This window comes from Sciurus vulgaris, assembly GCF_902686455.1.
Source record: "Sciurus vulgaris genome assembly, chromosome: 9".
NCBI lineage: Eukaryota > Metazoa > Chordata > Mammalia > Rodentia > Sciuridae > Sciurus > Sciurus vulgaris.
This window is the reverse complement of record NC_136469.1, coordinates 73473617-73494685: the sequence shown is the minus strand read 5'-3', so window position 1 is coordinate 73494685 and position 21069 is coordinate 73473617. Positions and strand designations below refer to the sequence as shown.

The window sequence follows — 21069 nt, the reverse complement described above, 5'->3', positions numbered from 1 at the left end:
GGTTATTGTATCATAAACTTATGGTTGTGTCTCATTATTTGACAGTTAATATTAAAATAAGACCTACTAAATAAAGAGGCTATAGGAGCACTGTAATGGACAGTTTTGCTTATACATGCTTCTCTCCCAGTCTTTTTTCACTAATATGAAAACAGAATGAATATCACTTATTTCAACAAATACAAGACGATCATTTTTGCCTACTATACTATATTTAATTTTTAAACAGAACTCATCAGGCAGGATTTAGATTTGGGACTCATGTTGTAACATAGGCTACTACATAAAACTTAGCATGTTATCAAATTAAATTCAGTCCCCAAATGGGATCTGAAATCTGATATTAAAAAATTTTAATAGTCTAAAATATTCTTTTAAAAATTATCCAAACATGCCTCCATTGTGATTCAGATTCTTAGACAAGTATTTGTAATATGACATACTTAATTAAATAACTTGCCAATACCTGATTACATGATAGTATTACAAAATAAGGTTCTACCATTTCCAAAGAACCATTATTTTAACAGTGACTTCCCGTCCAAATTGTACAAATCTATGGTCATCAAGTTATTTTCATGCTAATTTTAGTAAGACTCTGTCCCTTTACAACTCTATTTTAATCTCTTGTTTCAAATAAACAAAAATGTGGCTTTCCCCTCCACTGTACATTTCAACGTATGCTTTTGTAATAAATATCCATTTTAACTTAAAAAAATCTGAGCTATACATATGAAATAGGAACATCTGAGAATTTGGGTTTTTAATATACCAATTCTTCTTTTTTATTTAATTTCATTATATTCTCTGAAGTTTATATCTACATTTTCTTTCTCTAGTACAAAATAATAATTATCAAATGCCAGAAACATTTCATCAGGAACTTGGAAATGAATCAAAATCTAAAGACAAAAAATATACAAACCTGATGTTTAAAATGAGATGAAGAACACATAAACTATAAAATACTACACATTACTGTAAGATTTTAAATCATAAAATATTATATATGTGTCCTTGATACTAGTAATTTCCTAATTTACATTCTTTTTTCTTAGATTAGGGAAAATATAAATAATTCAAGGTAGTCTAGCTTAAAATTTAAGTAGTAAAATATGTAGAATATCAACATTAATAAAGTGATTCCATATATTTTTTAAGCAATTAATCAAAACCCTGAGTAATTTTTCATAGATGAAACATAGGCCTTTAGATTATTAAAGCATGTTTCACCATGGAGATGTGGGGAAAAGGAAAAATCAAGCATCCTTTGTTTTTACTGCTGATTCACCTTTAGGTCCAACCCAGAAAAACTACATGACAAATTAAGCAGAATTCTGTTCAAATAATCTGGTTTGTAAAGTGAACTAAAAAGAACATAACCGAACATTAATTAATTAACAAAGAACATTAAAAATTCCATTAACATTTGACTTATTTTACAAAATGAACCTGCCTATTGGCCTACAGTAAATGTCATTTTTTTTAAAGTTTTTTCTCCTCCTGACTAAAATACATTTTTAATGTGTGAAATCAAGAAAGCACAGAAGGGCTGGGGTTGTGGTTCAGTTGTAGAGCGCTCACCTAGCATGCATGAGGCCATGGGTTCAATCCTCTGTACCACATAAAAAATAAAGGTAATCCATATGCAGCAGAATGAAACTAAATCCCTATCTCTCACCCTGCACAAAACTCAACTCAAAATGGAGCAAGGACCTTGGAATCAGACCAGAGACCCTGCACCTTATAGAAGAAAAAGTAGGTCCAAATCTTCAACTTGTTGGCTTAGGATCAGACTTCCTTAACAGGACTCCCAAAACACAAGAAATAAAAGCAAGAATAAATAACTGGGATAGATTCAAACTAAAAAGCTTTTTCTCAGCAAAGGAAACTATCAGCAATGTGAAGAGAGAGCCTACAGAGTGGGAGAAAATCTTTGCCACTCATACTTCAGATAGAGCACTAATTTCCAGAATATATAAAGAACTCAAAAAACTCTACACCAAGAATACAAATAACCCAATCAACAAACGGACTAAGGAAGTGAACAGACACTTCACAGAAGATCTACAAGCAATCAACAGATACATGAAAAAATGTTCAACATCTCTAGTAATAAGAGAAATGCAAAGCAAAACTGCCCTAAGATTCCATCTCACCCCAATTAGAATGGCGATTATCAAGAATACAGGCAACAATAGGTGTTGGCGAGGATATGGGGAAAAAGGTACACTCATACACTGCTGGTGGGGCTGCAAATTAGTGCAGCCACTCTGGAAAGCAGTATGGAGAATCCTTAGAAAACTAGAAATGGAACCACCATTTGACCCAGCTATCCTACTCCTTGGCCTATACCCAAAGGATTTAAAATCAGCATACTAGGGGCTGGGATTGTGGCTCAGTGGTAGAGCGATTGCCTAGCACGTGTGAGGCACCGGGTTCGATCCTCAGCACCACATAAAAATAAATAAAGACATTGTGTTCATCTACAACTAAAAAAATTTTTTTAAAATATAAATAAAATCAGCATACTACAGTGACGCAGCCATGTCATGTCAATGTTCATAGCTGCTCAATTCACAATAGCCAGATTGTGGAACCAACCTAGATGCCCTTCAAAAGATGAATGGATAAAGAAACTGTGGTATGTATATACAATGGAATATTCCTCAGTCATAAAGAAGAATAAAATTATGGCATTTTCAGGCAAATGGATGAAGTTGGAGAATATCCTAAGTGAGATAAGCCAATCCCAAAAAACCAAAGGACAAATGATCTCGCTAATACAAAATGAGGGGTGGGAGGGAGGCAAGAATGGAGGAATGATCGACTATATAGAGGAAAAAGATGGGGGAGAAGGGGAAGGAAAAATAACAGAATGAGTCAAACATCATTACCCTATGTAAATGTATGATTACACAAATGGTATGCCTCTACTTCATGCACAGAGAAACAAGTTCTACCTCATTTGTTTGCAATAAAAAAGAAAAAAAAAGATAAAGGGAAGATCAGTAATACAGAAGAAGGAAATCAAGAGGCAGAGTGGAGGGATGGAAAAGAAAATGCAATGTGGAATGAATTCTTTAAAAATTATGTTATGTGCAAATATAGATATACAACAGGGAATTTCACTATTATGTACAAGTAAAAGAACCAATCAAATGTAAATAACTAGAAGAGCCTAATAGAGTAAAGAGAACATGGGAGGGAAGAGAGGACAGGAGAAAAAAAGAGGAGGAAAAGAATAGGGATTGTGAAATGAAATCGAATTCTGTGCATGTATGATTTTGTTAAGGATCAACCCAACTACTATGTATAACTATGAAGTACTAATAAATAAAATTTTAAAAAAAGAAAATTAAGACTTGAATAAACAGTTAAAAAAATAGAGGTATTGTGTCCACCTACAACTAAAACAAAATTAAACAAAAAAAGAAAGCACAGAAAAGCTCAAGGGAAAAATGTATTCATAATTCAACTACTGTCAATCTGCTGGTGTTTTTATATCCAACTTTTTCTATACTTTTTGAAACATAACTGAGATTTTCCTGAAATGTGTAATCTTTTCCCAAGTGCCTGATACCTTTTGTAACACTCCTATTTATTGGCGTAGGCTTTTCTATTCAGTAGATATAAAATCATTGGTCATGTGAACAAAACTAACCATTTTAACCACTGTTTTCAATTTTTTCACATTTTAAACACAAACAGTATCCTAGAATAAAAAGTTGGTTTTTGGAATATCAGAATATTTTCTTAAGATATGAAAAACAAAAGTTATGAACCCCCAAAATAAGCTTTTTGTAAATTGACGTATTCTACCAAATATACTGACAGAAACACTGAACTAATTTACACATTTGCCAGCAATGTTTGGGAATATCCATAAAAATTTGAAAAGCAATAAAAACATGCTTTATATATTCAATATGTTGAAAGTGAACATTTTTCCAATTTTGAATTTTACATTTATTTATTTTATCCTCCAACTTATTTTTTTATTTTTGTTTTTTTAATTTTTTAACTTTCATTTTTACAGACTGCATTTTGATTCATTGTACACAAATGGGATACATTTTGTTTCTATGGTTGTGCATGATGTAGATTCATAATGGTGGAATGAGAACATTTTTAAATTTTATTTCTCAGCTATTCAATATACTTATCAAAAATGGGTCAGTATGAACTATTCTTTTGTGTTGTAGTTGTTCTTACATAATTTACTTCATTTCTAGGTATTAGTTTTATAATGCCAGTAACAAAGATTGTTAAAATCATACACAAACACATTAAAATGTTTAAATCATTAAAAAAACAAAAACAAAGGTATATTAGACTGAAATGTTTATATTATGCTACTTAACAGTCACTCAAGCTAAGAGTTTAAGAACTACATTGAAATGACAGTTTTTGTTTTTGTTTTTGTTTTTGGTACCAGAGATTTAACCCAGGGGCACTTTACCACTGAGCCACATCTCCAACCCTTTTTATTTTTTATTTTTGAGACGGGGTCTCACCTCACTAAATTGCATAGGTTGGCCTCAACCTTGCAATCCTCCTGCCTCAGTATTCTGATTCCCTAGGATCACAGGCAAGTGCCACCATGCCAGGCAAAATGAAATAGAAATAAATATTAAAAACAAAAACAAACCTATATCCAAACCTTTTGTATGCCATTATAAGCTGTATTCTAATTTTTCAATTTAATCCCTTGTAATTTTGCTCTATAGCTACTTTTTTCAATAATTCACTAAGTGGTCAAAAAGTGTTTTACTGCCAAGGCCTAAATTAGAAGGGGTTAACAGACGTACCAGACTCAAGATAAGGGCTTAACTTGTACTGAATTAACACCTCACAACATCTAGTTTCTATAACAACTAGTTCTATAACTAACTTACACTACCATCTTGACTAACCTTACACTGCATTCATTTTCTTATGTTTTTAAAGCCTACATAATGGGCCTGGCATGATGGCAAATTGTACATGCCTATAATACTTCAGAATTGGGAGGCTGAGGCAAGAGGATCACAAGTTGGAGGCCAGCCTCAGCAACCTGGCAAGACCCTGTCCCAAAATAAAAGGGCTGTGGCTATAGCTCAGTGACAGTGGCATTTGTTTTGGAAATCAAATAAACAAGGATCTAGAAATATTAACATTTAAATACAGCCAACCTGCATAATAAAGACAACAATTTAGGTAGCATTTGAGTGTCAAATAAATAAGAACCTAGGAATACTTAAGTATACCCTTTTGAGAAAAATGAAAAAAGATCAAAATACTTATTTACTAAATGAATGGACAAAAGTAAAGGTGATTATCAATTAACACAGAACATTAAAAACAACATTTTAAAAGACTTTTTAACAGTTAATGCTTAAATGTTAAATACAGGGCCACTTTCTACATTATCATTTCTATTTTATTAGATTGTATCTGCGTTGTGGTCTGAAAGCACCCCAAAACTCATGTATTAAAACTTAATAATCCCCATTGTGGTATTACTAAGAGGTGAAACCTTGGGAAAGTGATGAGATCAAGAGGGCTCTGCAATCAAGAATGGATCAGTGAGTGTCATTTAAGGGTCTAGAGGAAATTAACATAAGTCCTTTCCACCCTCTGCCTTCCTTCCACTATGTGAGGACATAGCATTTATCCCCTCCAGAGGAGCAAAAGCAAGATGCCATCTTAAAAGCAGAGAATAGCCCTCACCAGACACTAACCCTGCAAGTGACTTAATCTTGAACCTCCCAGTTTTCAGAACTGTGAGAAATAAATTTCTATTTTTCATAAACTACACAACCTATAGTATTTTGTTACAGCAGCACAAATGGATTAAGGCATCCTGCTTTCATGTCAGGAGTTGTTATGAAATAATAATTTCATCCTTTTTGTTTTGTTTCCCTGTACTTTGAATTTCAGAGTACTTATTCTTATCCAGTCAGTTACAAGCTAAATTCCCTCAAGGAAAATATAGTATAATTTATATTAGAATTAAGAAAAATATTCAGTATCAGATCTATTAAATAATTAAACTCTAATTCTTTCTTTCTAATGAATAGGAACAGATTGAGCCACAGCAGAATTACTTGATACTCTTGGGATAATAGCATATAAAAAATGATCATAATAATAACTGATATTAAATGTATGCCAAACATTGCTGTAAATACTCTATACGCATTAATTCATTTACTACTCATGGAAATCTAATCATAATTCTAATTTTGCAGCTGTGGAAATAAAAATGATAGTCAATCTCTAGTGAAGCATTTCTCATTTCTATATGACTTCTGTCACTGCTTCAAATATAGCATACTTGCCTTCCACTAGACTCTCCTGAAGTATACATTTTAGCCTATTGCTGACACTACCCAGTTATGCCTAAAACATCTATATCCTTATTTTTCACTTTAAAAAGTATATGTACAGAAATTTGTAAGACTATTCTAAAACCCAGCTGGGTGCAGTTGTACATATCTGTAATTCCAATAATTCAAGAGGCTGAGGCAGGGGAATCACAAGTTCAGGACCAGCATTGGCAACTTAGTGAGACTGTCTCAAAATAATAAAAAGGGGTGGGATGTAGCTCAATGGTAGAGTCCTCCTGCATTCAATCCCACAACTGGAAGGATTATTCTAAAACCCAATTTAAAAAGTTATAAAATCAATAATATTTTATTTAAATGTTTTCCATGCAATCATTAGTATGTTGAACCAATAACTGATTATATTCAAATAATCTATTTTATGATTCTTTTATTTTTGCCAAACTCAGTGTAGGTTACTGAATTTCACACTAAATTTGAAAATCAGAACAATGACATGAAAATAAATATAATGTACATTATGGATCAAAAAGCTTAAATGTTTCTTTATTAAAATATACACATAATTAAATTTTGTATAGAATTAGCAGGATTATGTAATGGTTTTATTCTCTTTATCTTTGAAACCAGAAACACTTAGGGACACTAAGAGTCTTAGAAAAGAGACTACAGATTAGTTATATACACAGTGTAACATTACATTTCTAGATATTCCGGGCCTGAAACTCAAAGCCTGCATTCTTAGTTTATGGATATTTGCTGACTGTCACTTCATCTGATTCAAATTATACTCTCAAATAATTACTATAACACTGTGAGCTCTAATAACTTGTGTGATCAGAAGCAGAAAGCAAAATCTAAAAGATCTGAAAGTGGCAAATCTCACATAGAAAATGCTGCTTGGATGTACATGAATCATTGAGCAAAAATTAATATCAGACAGAGATAAGAATAAGTAAGTATTTTCAATGTGTAATGAAGAGGGGAATAAAGGTATAATTCTGTAGTATGGCAACTGCTTAGCATCTATGAGGCACTGGGTAAGATCCCCAGCACCAAAAGGAAAAAACAAAACAAAATTATGACATGTAACAGGAAACAATCCAAAGATATTGCTTTATCACTTTTCTAATTTTATTAAGACTGTTTAGCCAAACAACATGACCCTATAGAACATAGACTTAAAATTTCACTCAAGACTTCATTTAAGTCTAAATAAACTCTATTTCATTATCAGTAAGAGTTAAATTTCACTTAGCAGATGCTAACAATGAAGTAGAAGTTCAATTACTAGAATACGGACATACAGTGTAGTATAGTGTGAACAACCAAGAATTGAATTTTAATTAAGTAAAAAAAAAATCAAAATCTTCAAATTCATAAATCAAAAGTTCATCTGGTAGCTGGGAGTGGTGGTGCACATCTGTAATCCCAGCGGCTTACGAAGCTGAGGCAGGAGGATCTAGAGTTCAAAGCCAGTCTCAGCAACAGAGAGGCACTACGCAACTCAGTGAGACCCTGGGTCTAAATAAAATACAAAATAGGGCTGAGGATGTGGCTCAGTGGTTGAGTGCCCCTGAGTTCAATCCTTGGTAACCCCAGATTCCACCAAAAAATGGAACTGGGGATATAGCTCAGTGGTAGAGTACCTTGGTTCAATTACCAGCACTAGAAAAAAACAAAAACAAAAACAAAAACAAAGTTTATCTGGGGAATACTAATTTCACCAATAACTATTTGTTATTTTAGGGTTCCAGAACTTTCAGCAAGTAAATTAACTAAGAATTAATGAATATAAATGCCAAATTAAAATAATCATTTCATCTTACGCTTTTTTCTTTACCCTCCCTTATAGCCTTTATATTGCAATTAAAAAAATGACTGAGATTAAAATCATTCCAATCATAACATATAAGTGTAGAACCAAAAGTTTGCCTTGTACAATTATAAAAACCCTCATTTTCCACAATGCAATGAAGAGACTGAGATAAGAAGGAACAAAGGCAGTCTCACCTTTAGTGTGACATCACAGAGTTCTCCATTTTCATAAAATCGAAGAAGAGAACCATGAAAATCTTTCCAAGCTTCATTTGCTTCAAAGATAAAGGAGTCTTCATCACAATCATTAACTGAAGATCTATTCTTTATTTGCTGGTGCTGCTGCCTTTTCCCCTTAGTGAAGTGATTCTTAACTTGTTTCCCATTCATAGATTCTGAAGCCATTTGCAATACTCTTCTTTTAATATACTATTCTCAAGCATCCCATTTATCTTTTTTTTTTTTAAAGGTAAGATATACAGTAGATGCAGCCACTAAATTTCAAACATTTTCCAAAATTTACTCAATTGCCATTGTATGGTTTGCTGAAATTGAAAAAAAAAAAAAAAAAAAACAACAAAATGAAGACAAACCAAAAGGAAAAAACCTCAAATTAGTAACTATATATAAAATAACCATATCAATCATTATTAAAACAGTAACCTTGAAGCTTTTATGCTAAGTGGCATGAGATCTTGGTACACAAAAAAAACAAAACAAAACAAAATTTAATAAGAAAATTAAAAAGCACATGACTTTGAGGTGTGGAAAGCATCATCTTCAAACTCAGAGGCCATGAAATAAAAATTTTAAGTTAAGAAATTACTCAGGGCTTCTGCCGCTCCTGGAGCTGCTTGTGTGCTCTTTTGGTGCGGACCTGGTACCTCTTTTGTGAAGCGGCAGCTGAGGAGACTCCAGCGCTCGCCATGGCCGACGAAAAGCCCAAGGAAGGAGTCAAGACTGAGAACAACGATCATATTAACTTGAAGGTGGAGGGGCAGGATGGTTCTGTGGTGCAGTTTAAGATTAAGAGGCATACACCACTTAGTAAACTAATGAAAGCCTATTGTGAACGACAGGGTTTGTCGATGAGGCAGATCAGATTCCGATTTGATGGGCAGCCAATTAATGAAACAGACACACCTGCACAGTTGGAAATGGAGGATGAAGATACAATTGATGTGTTCCAGCAGCAGACAGGAGGTGTCTACTAAAAAGGGAACCTGCTACTTTATTTCAGAACTCTGTTCCTACAGACCAAGAATACATTCTTAATTAGAAAACTGCAATTTGGTTCCACCACATCCTGACTACTACAGTATAGTTTTCTCTATTCTTTCATTTTCCCCTTCCCCATTCCTTTATTGTACATAAAGTAACCGGTGTATGTGCACAAGCATATTGCATTTTTTTTTAACTAAACGGCCAATGATATGTTTTGATTGACATCAAATGGAGATGGGATGGGGAAAAATACTGGTTCTGTGAAATTCTCCCCTTTCTCCATTAGTGGCATGCTCATTCAGCTCTTATCTTTATATTCCAGTAAGTATATTCCAGTAAGTTATGCTCTCACTGTTTTAACAAAAAAAAAAAAAAAAAAAAAACCAAAGCCTAAACAACATAAAAATCCTTGCATACCTTGTTCGATTGGAGAATTTTAATGTTTTTCATTTATCATTGTAAAACCAAGGACAATTTTATAACTTTTTTGTACGTAGCTGTTACATGTAGGGCAATCTGTCTTTAAGTAGGGGTAAATTACTCTTAAAAAAAGATTCTTAGATAGTTTTCCCTTCAAGTCAAGCGTCTTGTTATTTAAATAAACTTCTTGTTTAAAATGAAAAAAAAAAAATTACTCAGGGATACAAGGAAAAAAACCAGATGGCTGTTTTGATTCAGTTAGGTTCATTCTATAGATTCTGAGGTCAGACCATGGTTTTACAAGTTACCAACTGTATGACCCTGGGTAACTGAAAACCTGCTTAAACCTCAGTTATTTTTTCTGTGAAATAGAAATACCACTTACAGGAACATTTTGAAGATTAGTGATACTGAATGGCCGGGTGTTAAAAATTGCTGCATTATAATATAAAGACCTTGTTTTATTTCTACATAAAATTAGTATTCACATGTAAAATCAAACTTACCTTGTCATCAATGCTGTCTAATTAATATTCACAAGATCAACAGTATTATGTCATAACTCTACTTTGGTGCCAGGAACAAAGAATTTTAAGTTAAAGCAATTACTCAACCACTTATGAGCTGTGTGACAAAACAAACACTGTCAGGTCTGGGGACTAGGAATGTAGCTCAGTGGTAGAATGCTGGCTTGCCTGACATTCATGTGTATGTGAAACACTGGGTTCAAGCCCCAGCATCAGACACACAAAAAATTCCACCAACAAACAAAAGAACCAGATGGCTTTGCTTATGAATTTTACCAAAGCCAATAAAGAAAAACTAATGCTAATTTTTCTCAAACTATTCCATAGAATTCAAAGAGAGAATACACTTCCAAAGTCATTATTTAAGGGCCAATATTACCCCATTACCAAAATCAGACAAGGAAATAACCAAAACACAAAAAACAAATGAAAAAAACTACAGAACAATATTTCTAAGGAACACAGATGAAAAACTGTCAACAAAATACCAGCAAATAGAATTTAACAACATATCAAAAATACCATTCACCAGGACCAAGTTTGTGTTATTCTAGATATTTAGTCAGCTTTCCACCACTTTGACAAAACACCTAAGAAAATCAACTTAAGAGGAGAAAAGTTTATTTTGGCTCAGTTTCAAAGGTTTCAGTCTGAGTTTGACTGGCTCCTTGCCTTGGACCCGAGACAAAGAATATCATGGTAGAAGTATGTGGCAGAGAAGGCTGTTCATTTCATGCTAGCAGGAAGCAAAGAGAGAGAAAGGATCCAGGGACAAAATACACCCTTTGAAGGCATACACTCAATGATCTACTTCTTCCAATGAGGCTCCATCTACTAAAGTTTCTATCACTTCCCAAAATCATCCCCAGCTGGGAGCCAAGCCTTCAATATATGATCCTTTGAGAGACATTCTAGATTCAAACCATAATTTCAGGGATGCAAGGATGGTTCAACACATGCAAGTAAATAAACATAAAACATCACTTCAACAGAATGAAGAATAAAAACCAGATGATCACCTTTATAGAAGCCAAAAAAGCATTTGATAAAATTCAACATACCTTCATGCTAAAACTCCTGAACAATATTAAGTATGGAAGGATTGTCCAGTGGGCTAGGAATGTAAATCAGTGGTAGAGTGTTTGACAAGCATCTATGAGGTCCTGTGTTAAATCCCCATTCTCTCTCTCTCTCTCTCTCTCTCTCTCTCTCTCTCTCTCTCTCTCTAACTCACACACACATAGACACACAAAAGGCAGCTATATATGATAAACCCACAGTCAACATCATACTTTATGGGGAAAAATTGAAAGCATTTCCTCTAAGGTTAGGATGAGAACAAGTGTGTCCACTCTCTCACCACTATTATTCCATATAGTACTAGAAGTTTTAGGCAACTCAGGCAAAATAAAAAAACAAAAGATATTCCATTAGTAAGGGAGGAAGTCAAACTATCCCTATTTTCACATGATATGATTCCATATACAGAAAAATCTGAAGACTCCACCAGAAGATTATTAGAATTAACAAATGAGTTCAGGATACAAAAACAACATAAAAAATCTTGTAGGTTTGACTGGGGATGCAGCTCAGTGGTGGAGTGCTTGCCTAGCATGTGCAAGGCCCTGGGTTTAAATCCCCAGCAAAGAACAAAAAAAAATCAGTAGCTTTTTAAAATGAATTTGCTAAGAAAGAAATCATGAAAGAAATCACACTTATAATAGCTATGTGTATATGTATACACTCATATGGATACATGCATATATAGTATGTATATATTTATATATAAATTATTTTACTTTATAAATTATATATATAAATTATTACATATAAAATATTATATATACATATACACATGCCTGTGTATAGAGATACACACACACACACACACACACACACGAATAAACTTGACCAAGGAAGTAAAAGGACCCTACAATGAAAATCACAAAGCACTAATGCAACAAAAGATACAAAAAGATGGAAAGACCTTCTATGTTCATGGACTGGAAGAATTAATATTGTTAATATTCTATGCAATGCCTATCAAAATACCAATGGCATTCTTTACAGAACTAGAAAAATCAATGCTAAAATTCATATGGAAGCAAAACAGCCCTAAATAGTCAAAATAATCGAGCAAAAATAACAAAGCTGAAGGAATCACAATACCTGATTAGAAGGTATACTACAGAACCATAATAACCCAAACAGTACATTGGCATAAAATCAGACACAGAGACCAACAGAACAGATTCCAAAAAACAAAACCAAACATACACACATACATACACAACCACACACACACACACACACACACACACCTATAGCCAACTGATTCTTGACAAAGGTGACAAAAACATCCACTGGAGAAAGGACAGCCTCTTCAATAATGGTTATCCACATGCAGAAGATGAAAACGTGACCCCTATCTCTCACCTTGTACAAAAATGAACTCAAGTTGGGCAAGATGGTACACACCTGTGTTCCCAGCTACTCAGGATGCTGAGGCAAGAGGAGTACAAGTTCAAGGCATGCCTGGGCCACTAAGTAAGACCCTATCTCAAAATAATAAATAATAATAATAATGAAGGGTTGAGGATATAGCTCAATGGTACAGCACCAATGGATTCAATTCCCAGGACTACCAAAAAAAAAAAAGTCAATTCAAAGACAACTATGAGACCTCGAACTCTGAAGTCTAGTAGAAACACTTCGAGGCAATGGTTCAGGCAATGGTTTTCTGGGTAAAACCACAAAAAGTCCAGGAAACAAGAGCAGAAATTGAAATTAACAATTGGGAGTATATAAAACTATAAAGTTTCTGCTCAGCAAAGAAAATGTGAAGAGAAAACCTATAAAATGGGTGAAGATGTTTGGTAACTATTCATCTCAGAGAGGGTTAATATTAGTATCCATAATATATAAGGAACTAAAAAAATGCTTAACAACAAAAACCCAAATGATAAAATTAAAAATAGGAAATGACCTGAGCAGACACTTCTCTGAAGAATACAGATGGACAACAAATAAAAAATGTTCAATATCCCTAGCCATCAGGGAAATGAAAATCAAAACTACAATGAAATAAAGAAATATTAAACCCATAAAAACCACAACTAAACCACTATAACAACATACTGATAACATATTGAAGAAGAAAAAAACATAAGGAGTGTAAGATCTCTCCAGTCAACAAAGCAAAAAAAGAAAAAAAAAAAGACACACATTGAAAAGAAATAAAACTGTACATTTTTGTAGACATGATTATCTATGCAAAACATTCCCAAAGAACACTTAAGAACTAATAAATTTAGAAAGGTCACATAATACAAGGTAAACATACAAAACTTATATTTCTAAATAATAATATTGCATAATTGAAAATTGAAATTTTAAAAATTCACCATTTCCAGTGGTTGAAGAAAATGAAATACTCAGGTATAAATCTAACAAGACACGTAGAGAATCTGTATGCTGAAAAGTATTGTTAAAACAAACCAGAGAAAACTAAGTAAATGGAGAGCTACAGGTTCATAGCCTGGAAGACAACATAATAAATGCTGATCTTCTGAAAATTGATGTTCTGATTTTAAAAATTCTAATCAAAATCACAAAAACTTTTTTTTGATAGATATAGACAAGCTAAGTCTAAAATTTATAATGGAAAGTAATCAAAATACAGAAAACAATTTTAAGCTGGGTGTGGTACATGGCTGTATCCCAGCGACTTGAGAGGCTGAGGCAAGAGGATCATGAGTTCAAAGTGAGCCTCAGCAACTTCGTGAGGCTCTAAGTCTCAAAAGAAAATATAAAAAAGGCTGTGGACATGGCTCAGGGGTTAAGTAGCCCTGGTTCAATTCCCTAGTACAAAAATAAATAAAACAATTTTAAAACAGAATAAGGTGTGAGGAATCACAACATACATGCCTTCAGCAACATAAATATAGGAATATTAGGTTATAAACCAAAGTATAAGAGAAATATCATTTTGTCCATGCCATAATGATATAATGAAATGAGTAAATAAGTAGGAAAGAACAAACAAATTTCCCATGAAAAAGAATCTCAAGTGTACCTCAGTGGTAGAACAATGGCCTGACATGCATGAGGACCTGGGTTTAATCCCCACCACCACAGGGAGGAAGAACAGGATTCCAAGTAAATTATGTAGATACTTCACACTTGAGATGCGGTTGCATACTGTGACATCCTTCTGAAGAGTACAGTATGAAAGGGACAAAAAAAGACTAACTTTACAGTGGAGAAACTTGACAAGTACTACCTCCAACAAGTGATTAAGATTAGCATCAACATTAGTAGTCAACGCTGACAATATGTAGCCTTAATTTAATATAATATGATGAGAATGGCATTTTATCTCTGTAAGGACCTCTACAAAGTCCCTAACTGCAATCTAATCTTGAGAAAAACATCAGACAAATCCCAATTAAAAGGCACTCTTCAAAATAGCTCACAAGTTGATGAAACACAAGGGAAAATCTGATTACTGTGAGAGTCAAGAGGAGTCCAAAGAGAAATGACAACTAAATGTAATGTGGTGTCTTGAACAGGATCCTAGAACAAAGTAAAATGTGGCCTTTAGTTAATAAAAATGCATCAGTATTAGCTTATTAATTGGAATAAATATACCATATTAATGTAAGATGTTAATACTAGGAGAAAGCAGTTGGTGGGGGGTGTATGGCAATTTTTTGTGCTATCTTTACAATTTTTCTGGAATTCTAAAACTGTTCTGAAATATGGGCTGGGGGGCGTAGCTTAGTTGTAGAACACTTTCCTAGCATGGGGAAGCAAACTATTTTAAAATAAAAAGCTTATTTTAAAAAGAAACAAGATGGTAATGGTAAGTAGAGAGACATCAATTACCCAGAAGGGGGAGTTCTGAAATAGACCTAAAAAATATGGTCAACTGATTTTTGACAAAGTCCAAAGCAATTCAATGGGGTAAAGAATTCTTTCAATAAATGATATGAGAACAACTGAACATCCATTTAAAAAAAAAGAATTTTGACCTAAGGCTCATATCTAATATAAAAATTAACTAAAAAATGGATCAGAGATTATCTGCTATATATACATGTATACAATGAATATATATACTATATACTTACAGTTTTATGTAGTTTGATCTATTTTATATAGTACATATATTTTTGTGTTGGGGGGTGTATCTCAGTGGTAGAGTGCTTTCCTAGCATGTGCAAGGCCCTGAGTTCAATCTCTAGTATCACAAAAAATACTTTTTTTTCCCATGTCATATGTATATATATGACATATTTATATGTAATGTAAATAAAATTATATATAAAATTATCAATTTTTAGAAGAAAACAGGAGAAAACTTTATGGCTTGGTAGTCCCAAGTTCTAGTTCTTAGAAAAAAGAGTTATAAGATCCATTTTTTAAAAAATGTTCAAATGAACTCCATCAAAATTTAAAACGCTGGGTTAGGGGTATAGCTCATTGATACAGAATTTGCCTGTGAAGTGCTGTGAAGCCCTGGATTCATCAAGACTACTTCTAGCACAAAACAAAAATGAAAAAGAAAAAAAAAAAATCAAAATTTTTCACATTAAGAAAGGCTCCAGACCAGGAGTAAATGTTTGCAAAATACATATATGATAAAAAAATATGTATTCCAAATATATAAAGAACTTTCTAATTTAAATGTAAGAAAATGAACAATCCAATTAAAATATGAGCAAAATGGTACATGCTGGAATGCAGTTCAGAGGTAAAGTACTTGTCTAGCATGCACAAAGCCTGGGTTCAATCTCCTCCCATAACACTCCAAAATATACATATATATATATATATAGCAAAGACTTAAGGTATCATCAGTGAGGATGGCAAATAAGCATACAAAAAGATATTCAACATTACTGCTACCAGGGAAATGAAAATTAAAATCATGAACTACCACTATACAACTATCAGAATGGCTAAAATAAAAAATATTAACAATATCGAGTGTTAGTGAAAATTTGAAATCCCTGAAATTTTTATATACTGCTGGTGGGAATGCAAAATACAAAATAGTACTAGTACTCAAAAAAGAAATAATTTATAATTTATTATTTCCTAAAGAGTTAAACACATATTATAACCCAAAATCAGACTCGGTAATTTACTTTTAAATGAAAACTTAGGATTCCACAAAAATTTGTACATAAAAATTTATTATAGCTCTACTTAACACTGCTAAAACCTGCACATAACCTGTTATGATTTGCATGTGAGGTATCCCCCAAAAGCTCATGTGTGACACAATGCAAGAAGGTTCAGAGGAGAAGTGATTGGGTTATGAGAGCCTTAACCCAATTAGTGAATTAATTACCTGATGGGACTGAGTGGTAACTGAAGGCAGGTAGGTGTGGAGGGAGGAGGTGGGGCACTGGGGGGTGTGGCTTTGGGGTATATACTTGTACCTCTCTGCTGCTTGATCATCATGTGAACTGCTTCTCAGCCATATTCTTCCATCATGATGTTTAAGCCTTAGCCCTGAGGAATGGAGCCAGCTGTCTATGGACTAAGACTTTTGAAACCCTGAGCCCCCAAATCAATTTTTCCTCCTACAGTTGTTCTTTTGGGTCTTTTAGTCGCAGCAGAGAAAAAAACTGACTAAAACAGAAATTGTTAACAGGAGTGGGGTCACTGCTGTGACTAACCTGACCATGTGGTTAAGAAGCTTTTGGAGTTTTTTGGAATTGGTTGGAGGAATTTTGAGGTATTTAGCAATGCAAGCTAAAAATGCTTTAGATCATTATAAGCGGAGCTTAATGGCCAATTCTGGTGGGAGCTCGGAAGATCAGAGTGCCAATAGGACCTCAGATAGTGAAGACAGGGCTCAAGAGGGTTTAGAGGAAAAGAAGGACACTAATGGTAACTGGACTAAAGGCCATTTGTGTTATGTTCTGGCTAAAAAGTTGTCTGCATTTTGCCCTTGTTCTAATACTTTCTATGAAGCTAATTTTAAGAGTGATGGACTTTTTAATCTGATGGAGGAAGTATGTAGGCAGCACAGCATTCAGGCAGTGGTACTGATATTGCTGGTGGCTTTTAGCCAAGTTTGCTATGTGATATTCAGGAGCAGAAAGCAGAGCAGAAAGATTTGCAAAACTTGGACATGAAAGGTGGGAATAAAACTGGGGCTAAGGAAGTTGCAATTGCTAAAGAGATTACCACCCCTACAGAAGTGCTAAAGACTTTGCACAGAGACAATAAGAAAGATAGTTTGAAGGCATCTCAGGAGCTGGCAAAACCATACCCATCTTAGGCTCAAGGGACTAAAAGTGAAAATTCTCTTCAGAAGAGACCAGTGGGGAATCCTTGCATAAGGGGACCCAGGAAGTGTTTTCAGGGTGCTCAGCCACTCAGACACTCAGAGGCTGCTGCAGCCAGGGTCCCTAGAAGTTTGGCTACTTCTTAAGATGGTGGCATACCTTGGTGTCAACCATGTAGTGCTGGTTCTGCAAGATTGCTGAAATTAGTAGTCAGAGAGGCTTCCCTCAAGATTTCAAAGGAAGGCCTGGGAAGCTAGGCAGAGTGTAGCAGGGTCAGAGTCTCTGTAAGCAGCCCCTTAGAAGGTGATACATGGAGATTTGGGGAGGAAGCCGAAGCTGCAGTGGAAACGCCTGAGATCTAGAAATGTCAGTAACGTGGGACATCATCCTATGAGAGCTGCAGGAACTGAGCAGGGCAAGCTAACAGAAAGGTCACTTGGGCTGCAACCAACAAGGCCATAGAGGTGGATCTACACAAGCCCTCTGGACAGAATATCATGCTGCCTTGTGCCCCAGATGCTGGAGGACTATTTGCCCAGCTGGATGTCAGTCTTACATTGGTCCCATGCCTTCTTTCTATGCCCCTGTTCTTATGTTCTGTACCTTTATATACGGGATACTTGTAAATTGCTTTTGATTTTTATAGGTGTTCACAATGCAAGTTTTCCCTGAGTCTCAGAGGAGACTTTGGATTTAAACCTTTGGGCAATCTTGTAACTGTTGAGACTATGGGGACTCTTGAAAATGGACAAAGTGTATTTTGCATTGTATATGGCTGTGAGTTTTGGGGGGCCATGGGCAGAATGTTATGATCTGGATGTGAGGTGTCCCCCAGAAGCTCATGTGTGAGACAATGCAAGAAGATTCAGAGGAGAAATGATTTGGTTATGAGAGCCTTAACCCAATCAGTGAATTAATCACCTGATGGGATTAACTGAGTGGCAACTAAAGGCAGTCAGGGTGTGGCTAGAGGAGGTGAGGCATTGAGGACTTGGCTTTGGGTGACATTTGTACTTTGAGTGGAGTCAGTGTCTCTCTCTCTCTCTCTCTCTCTTTCTCTCTCTCTCTCTCTCTCTCTCTCTCTGCTGTCTGATCATCATGTGAGCTGCTTCTCTCAGTCACACTCTTCTGCCATGATTCTCAGCTTCACCTTGAGCCCTGAGGAATGGAGCTGGCTGTCTATGGATTGAGACTTCTGAAACCATGAGCCCCCAAATAAACTTTTCCTCCTACAGTTATTCTTGTTGGGCCTTTTAGTCGCAGCAGCGAAAAAACTGACAAAAACATAACCCAAATGACCTTCAACAAGTGAGTGGATAGACCAACTACAGCACACAAACACAATGGAATACTGCTCCATAATAAAAAGGAATGAACTTGGTACATATAATTTGATGAATCTCAAGGACATTATAATGAGTGAAAGAAGATGGTCTCAAAAGGTCACACACTTTATAATTTCATTTATATGACATTCTCAAAAAGATAAAATCATAGTGCTAGAAAACAGATCAGTAGTTGCCAAAAATTAGGGACAGGGAAAGGTGTAAATATAAAAAGCACAACAAAGTTCTGAGGATTAATGAACTCTTTGGTATTCCATTTTGGTAGCAAATAGACACATTTATATAACTATTAAAATTCAAAGAACTACATACCAAAAATGTCAATTTCACTCTATGATAAAATAAAAAACAGTTGAGCACAGTGGCACATGCCTTTAATCCCAGTTATTCTGGTGGCTGAAACTGGAGGCTGAAGCTGGAGGCTGGCAAGTTCAAGGCAAGTCCAGGCACTTAGTGACACCCTGTTTCAAAACAAAAAATAAGAAGGAATAGAGATATAGCTCAGTGGTAAAGCCCCTTATCAGGGTTCAAGCCTCAGGATCACCAAAATTTTTAAAAATACAAAGGAAATTTTAAAAAAATTATTCTAATATATTCATTAGAAAATTCAAAGAACACAAGACAATATATCATAAGTTACTCTATCGGCTAAGGAATAAATCAGCTCACAAATAAGATATAAAGTCAGACAGCATCATCATCATCACCACCATCACCACAATGATGATGGAAAACACTATCTGTTTTAAGCGCTTTATGGATATTAAATTATTTATTCTTCACTCAACTCTATGAGGCAGCCACTTCTATTTTGTTCTTTTTATAGGTGAGGAAACTGAGGCACAGTGAAAAAGAGTGGCCTCAAACCTAGGTAGCAGGCTCAAGGGTATGTGCTATTAATCATGACACTACAGTTTAGAGTATTGCACAAGTGAAACAATTACAGAACAAAAGATATATATTGTTTTTTTTTCTTTAAGAAAAGGTCCCTATCTTCTCCCCTCTAAAACTAGCTATTCTTTCTGTTTCCCTTACTTTTTCAAGTGGTATTACCATTTTATCAGTTACCCTAATTCAAAACTCAAGCCACGTTTAACTCCTCTCAACTTCCACCATGCGTCAGTTTCAATTCTTCTGGGTTCTGCTTAGAAAAACCTATTCATCTCTTTTTTCCTACCTCTCTGATCTCTACTTTCTCTTATTTTACTATAGTTCTGATCCATATCATATCTTATCTGGATTATGTATCACCACATCCCTCTTTTCCATCTGTAAACATCTATCAAGGGCAATGCTGCTAGATTTGTTTAGCTCTGTCAGTTCCATACAAGTTTAATGTATATGGTTCAAATAGTTTATCTTAACATTCAAGGCCCTCCTTGCTCTGGCTCTAGTCTATTTCTAGTCTTTTCTTCCATTAATTTTTAATATAAGTAGGGGGAAGAGGAAAGTAGATGAAGGACTACTGTTTTGTTTGTTTGTTGCAGTGCTGGGAATCAGACCCAGATCCTTGCACATGCTAGGCAAGCACCCACTGAGCTACATTCACTCATTTAAAAAAAAAATTTTTTTTTTGATACAGGATCTCACAAAGTTGCCCAGGTTGGCCTTATACATTCCATCTTTCTGCCTCAGCTTTCTGAGTAGCTGGGAATACAGGTGTGTGTCATCGTGTCTGGCTAATGTTGCTTATTAAACCACTATGTGTCACATTGCCAGAAATCTTACACATACTCTCATTTAAGCATCATAACATTATAGATGACCTAAACATCTGTGACTTAAGTCATATATTTAGAAAATGGTAGGAGCTAGAAACTCAATCCAGCTGACTAAACCCATTCTTTTTCTAATATATCACAGACTTCATTATTCAGTTTTCCTCAAATATATGTGCAGGTGCTATTTCTTGTGGGGGAATAATGTCAAGATCCAGCTTAAACAATGCTTCTTTTATGATTCCTTCTCTAACCTTCCCAATGGAGTTGTGTGTTCCCTTGTGTGAACCTCTACAAGTCTAAGTCTAATTTTCTTCCTTTTGTGTTTTAGACTTGTTTAATATATTTTAAACTGGTTTACAATATTTTTTGTTTGTTTGTTT

The 21069-nt window shown here is 34.6% G+C and overlaps 2 protein-coding genes across 7 annotated transcripts in view; one reads left to right on the top strand and one right to left on the bottom strand.

Moving 5' to 3' along the window:
* The window catches only part of KLHL8 (kelch like family member 8), a 73135-nt gene that overhangs the window by 31317 nt on the left and 20749 nt on the right, over positions 1–21069 (bottom strand). For 3 of the 6 annotated variants that reach the window (XM_079153278.1, XM_079153282.1, XM_079153283.1), the window contains exons 2-3: positions 19281–19429; positions 8343–8692 (exon numbers count right to left, since the gene is read on the bottom strand). In XM_079153278.1, the coding sequence (XP_079009404.1) occupies positions 8343–8552 (210 nt within the window). In that variant the 5' untranslated portion in view covers positions 8553–8692; positions 19281–19429. Of the gene's footprint in view, positions 1–8342; positions 8693–12796; positions 12874–19280; positions 19430–21069 lie in introns of all 6 variants that reach the window. The other 3 variants (XM_079153279.1, XM_079153281.1, XM_079153280.1) reach the window with 2 other exon arrangements.
* Positions 8986–9568, top strand: LOC306669383 (small ubiquitin-related modifier 2-like). The gene has a single exon (XM_079153358.1). The coding sequence runs from the start codon at positions 9074–9076 to the stop codon at positions 9359–9361; it is 288 nt and encodes a 95-aa protein (XP_079009484.1). The 5' UTR covers positions 8986–9073; the 3' UTR covers positions 9362–9568.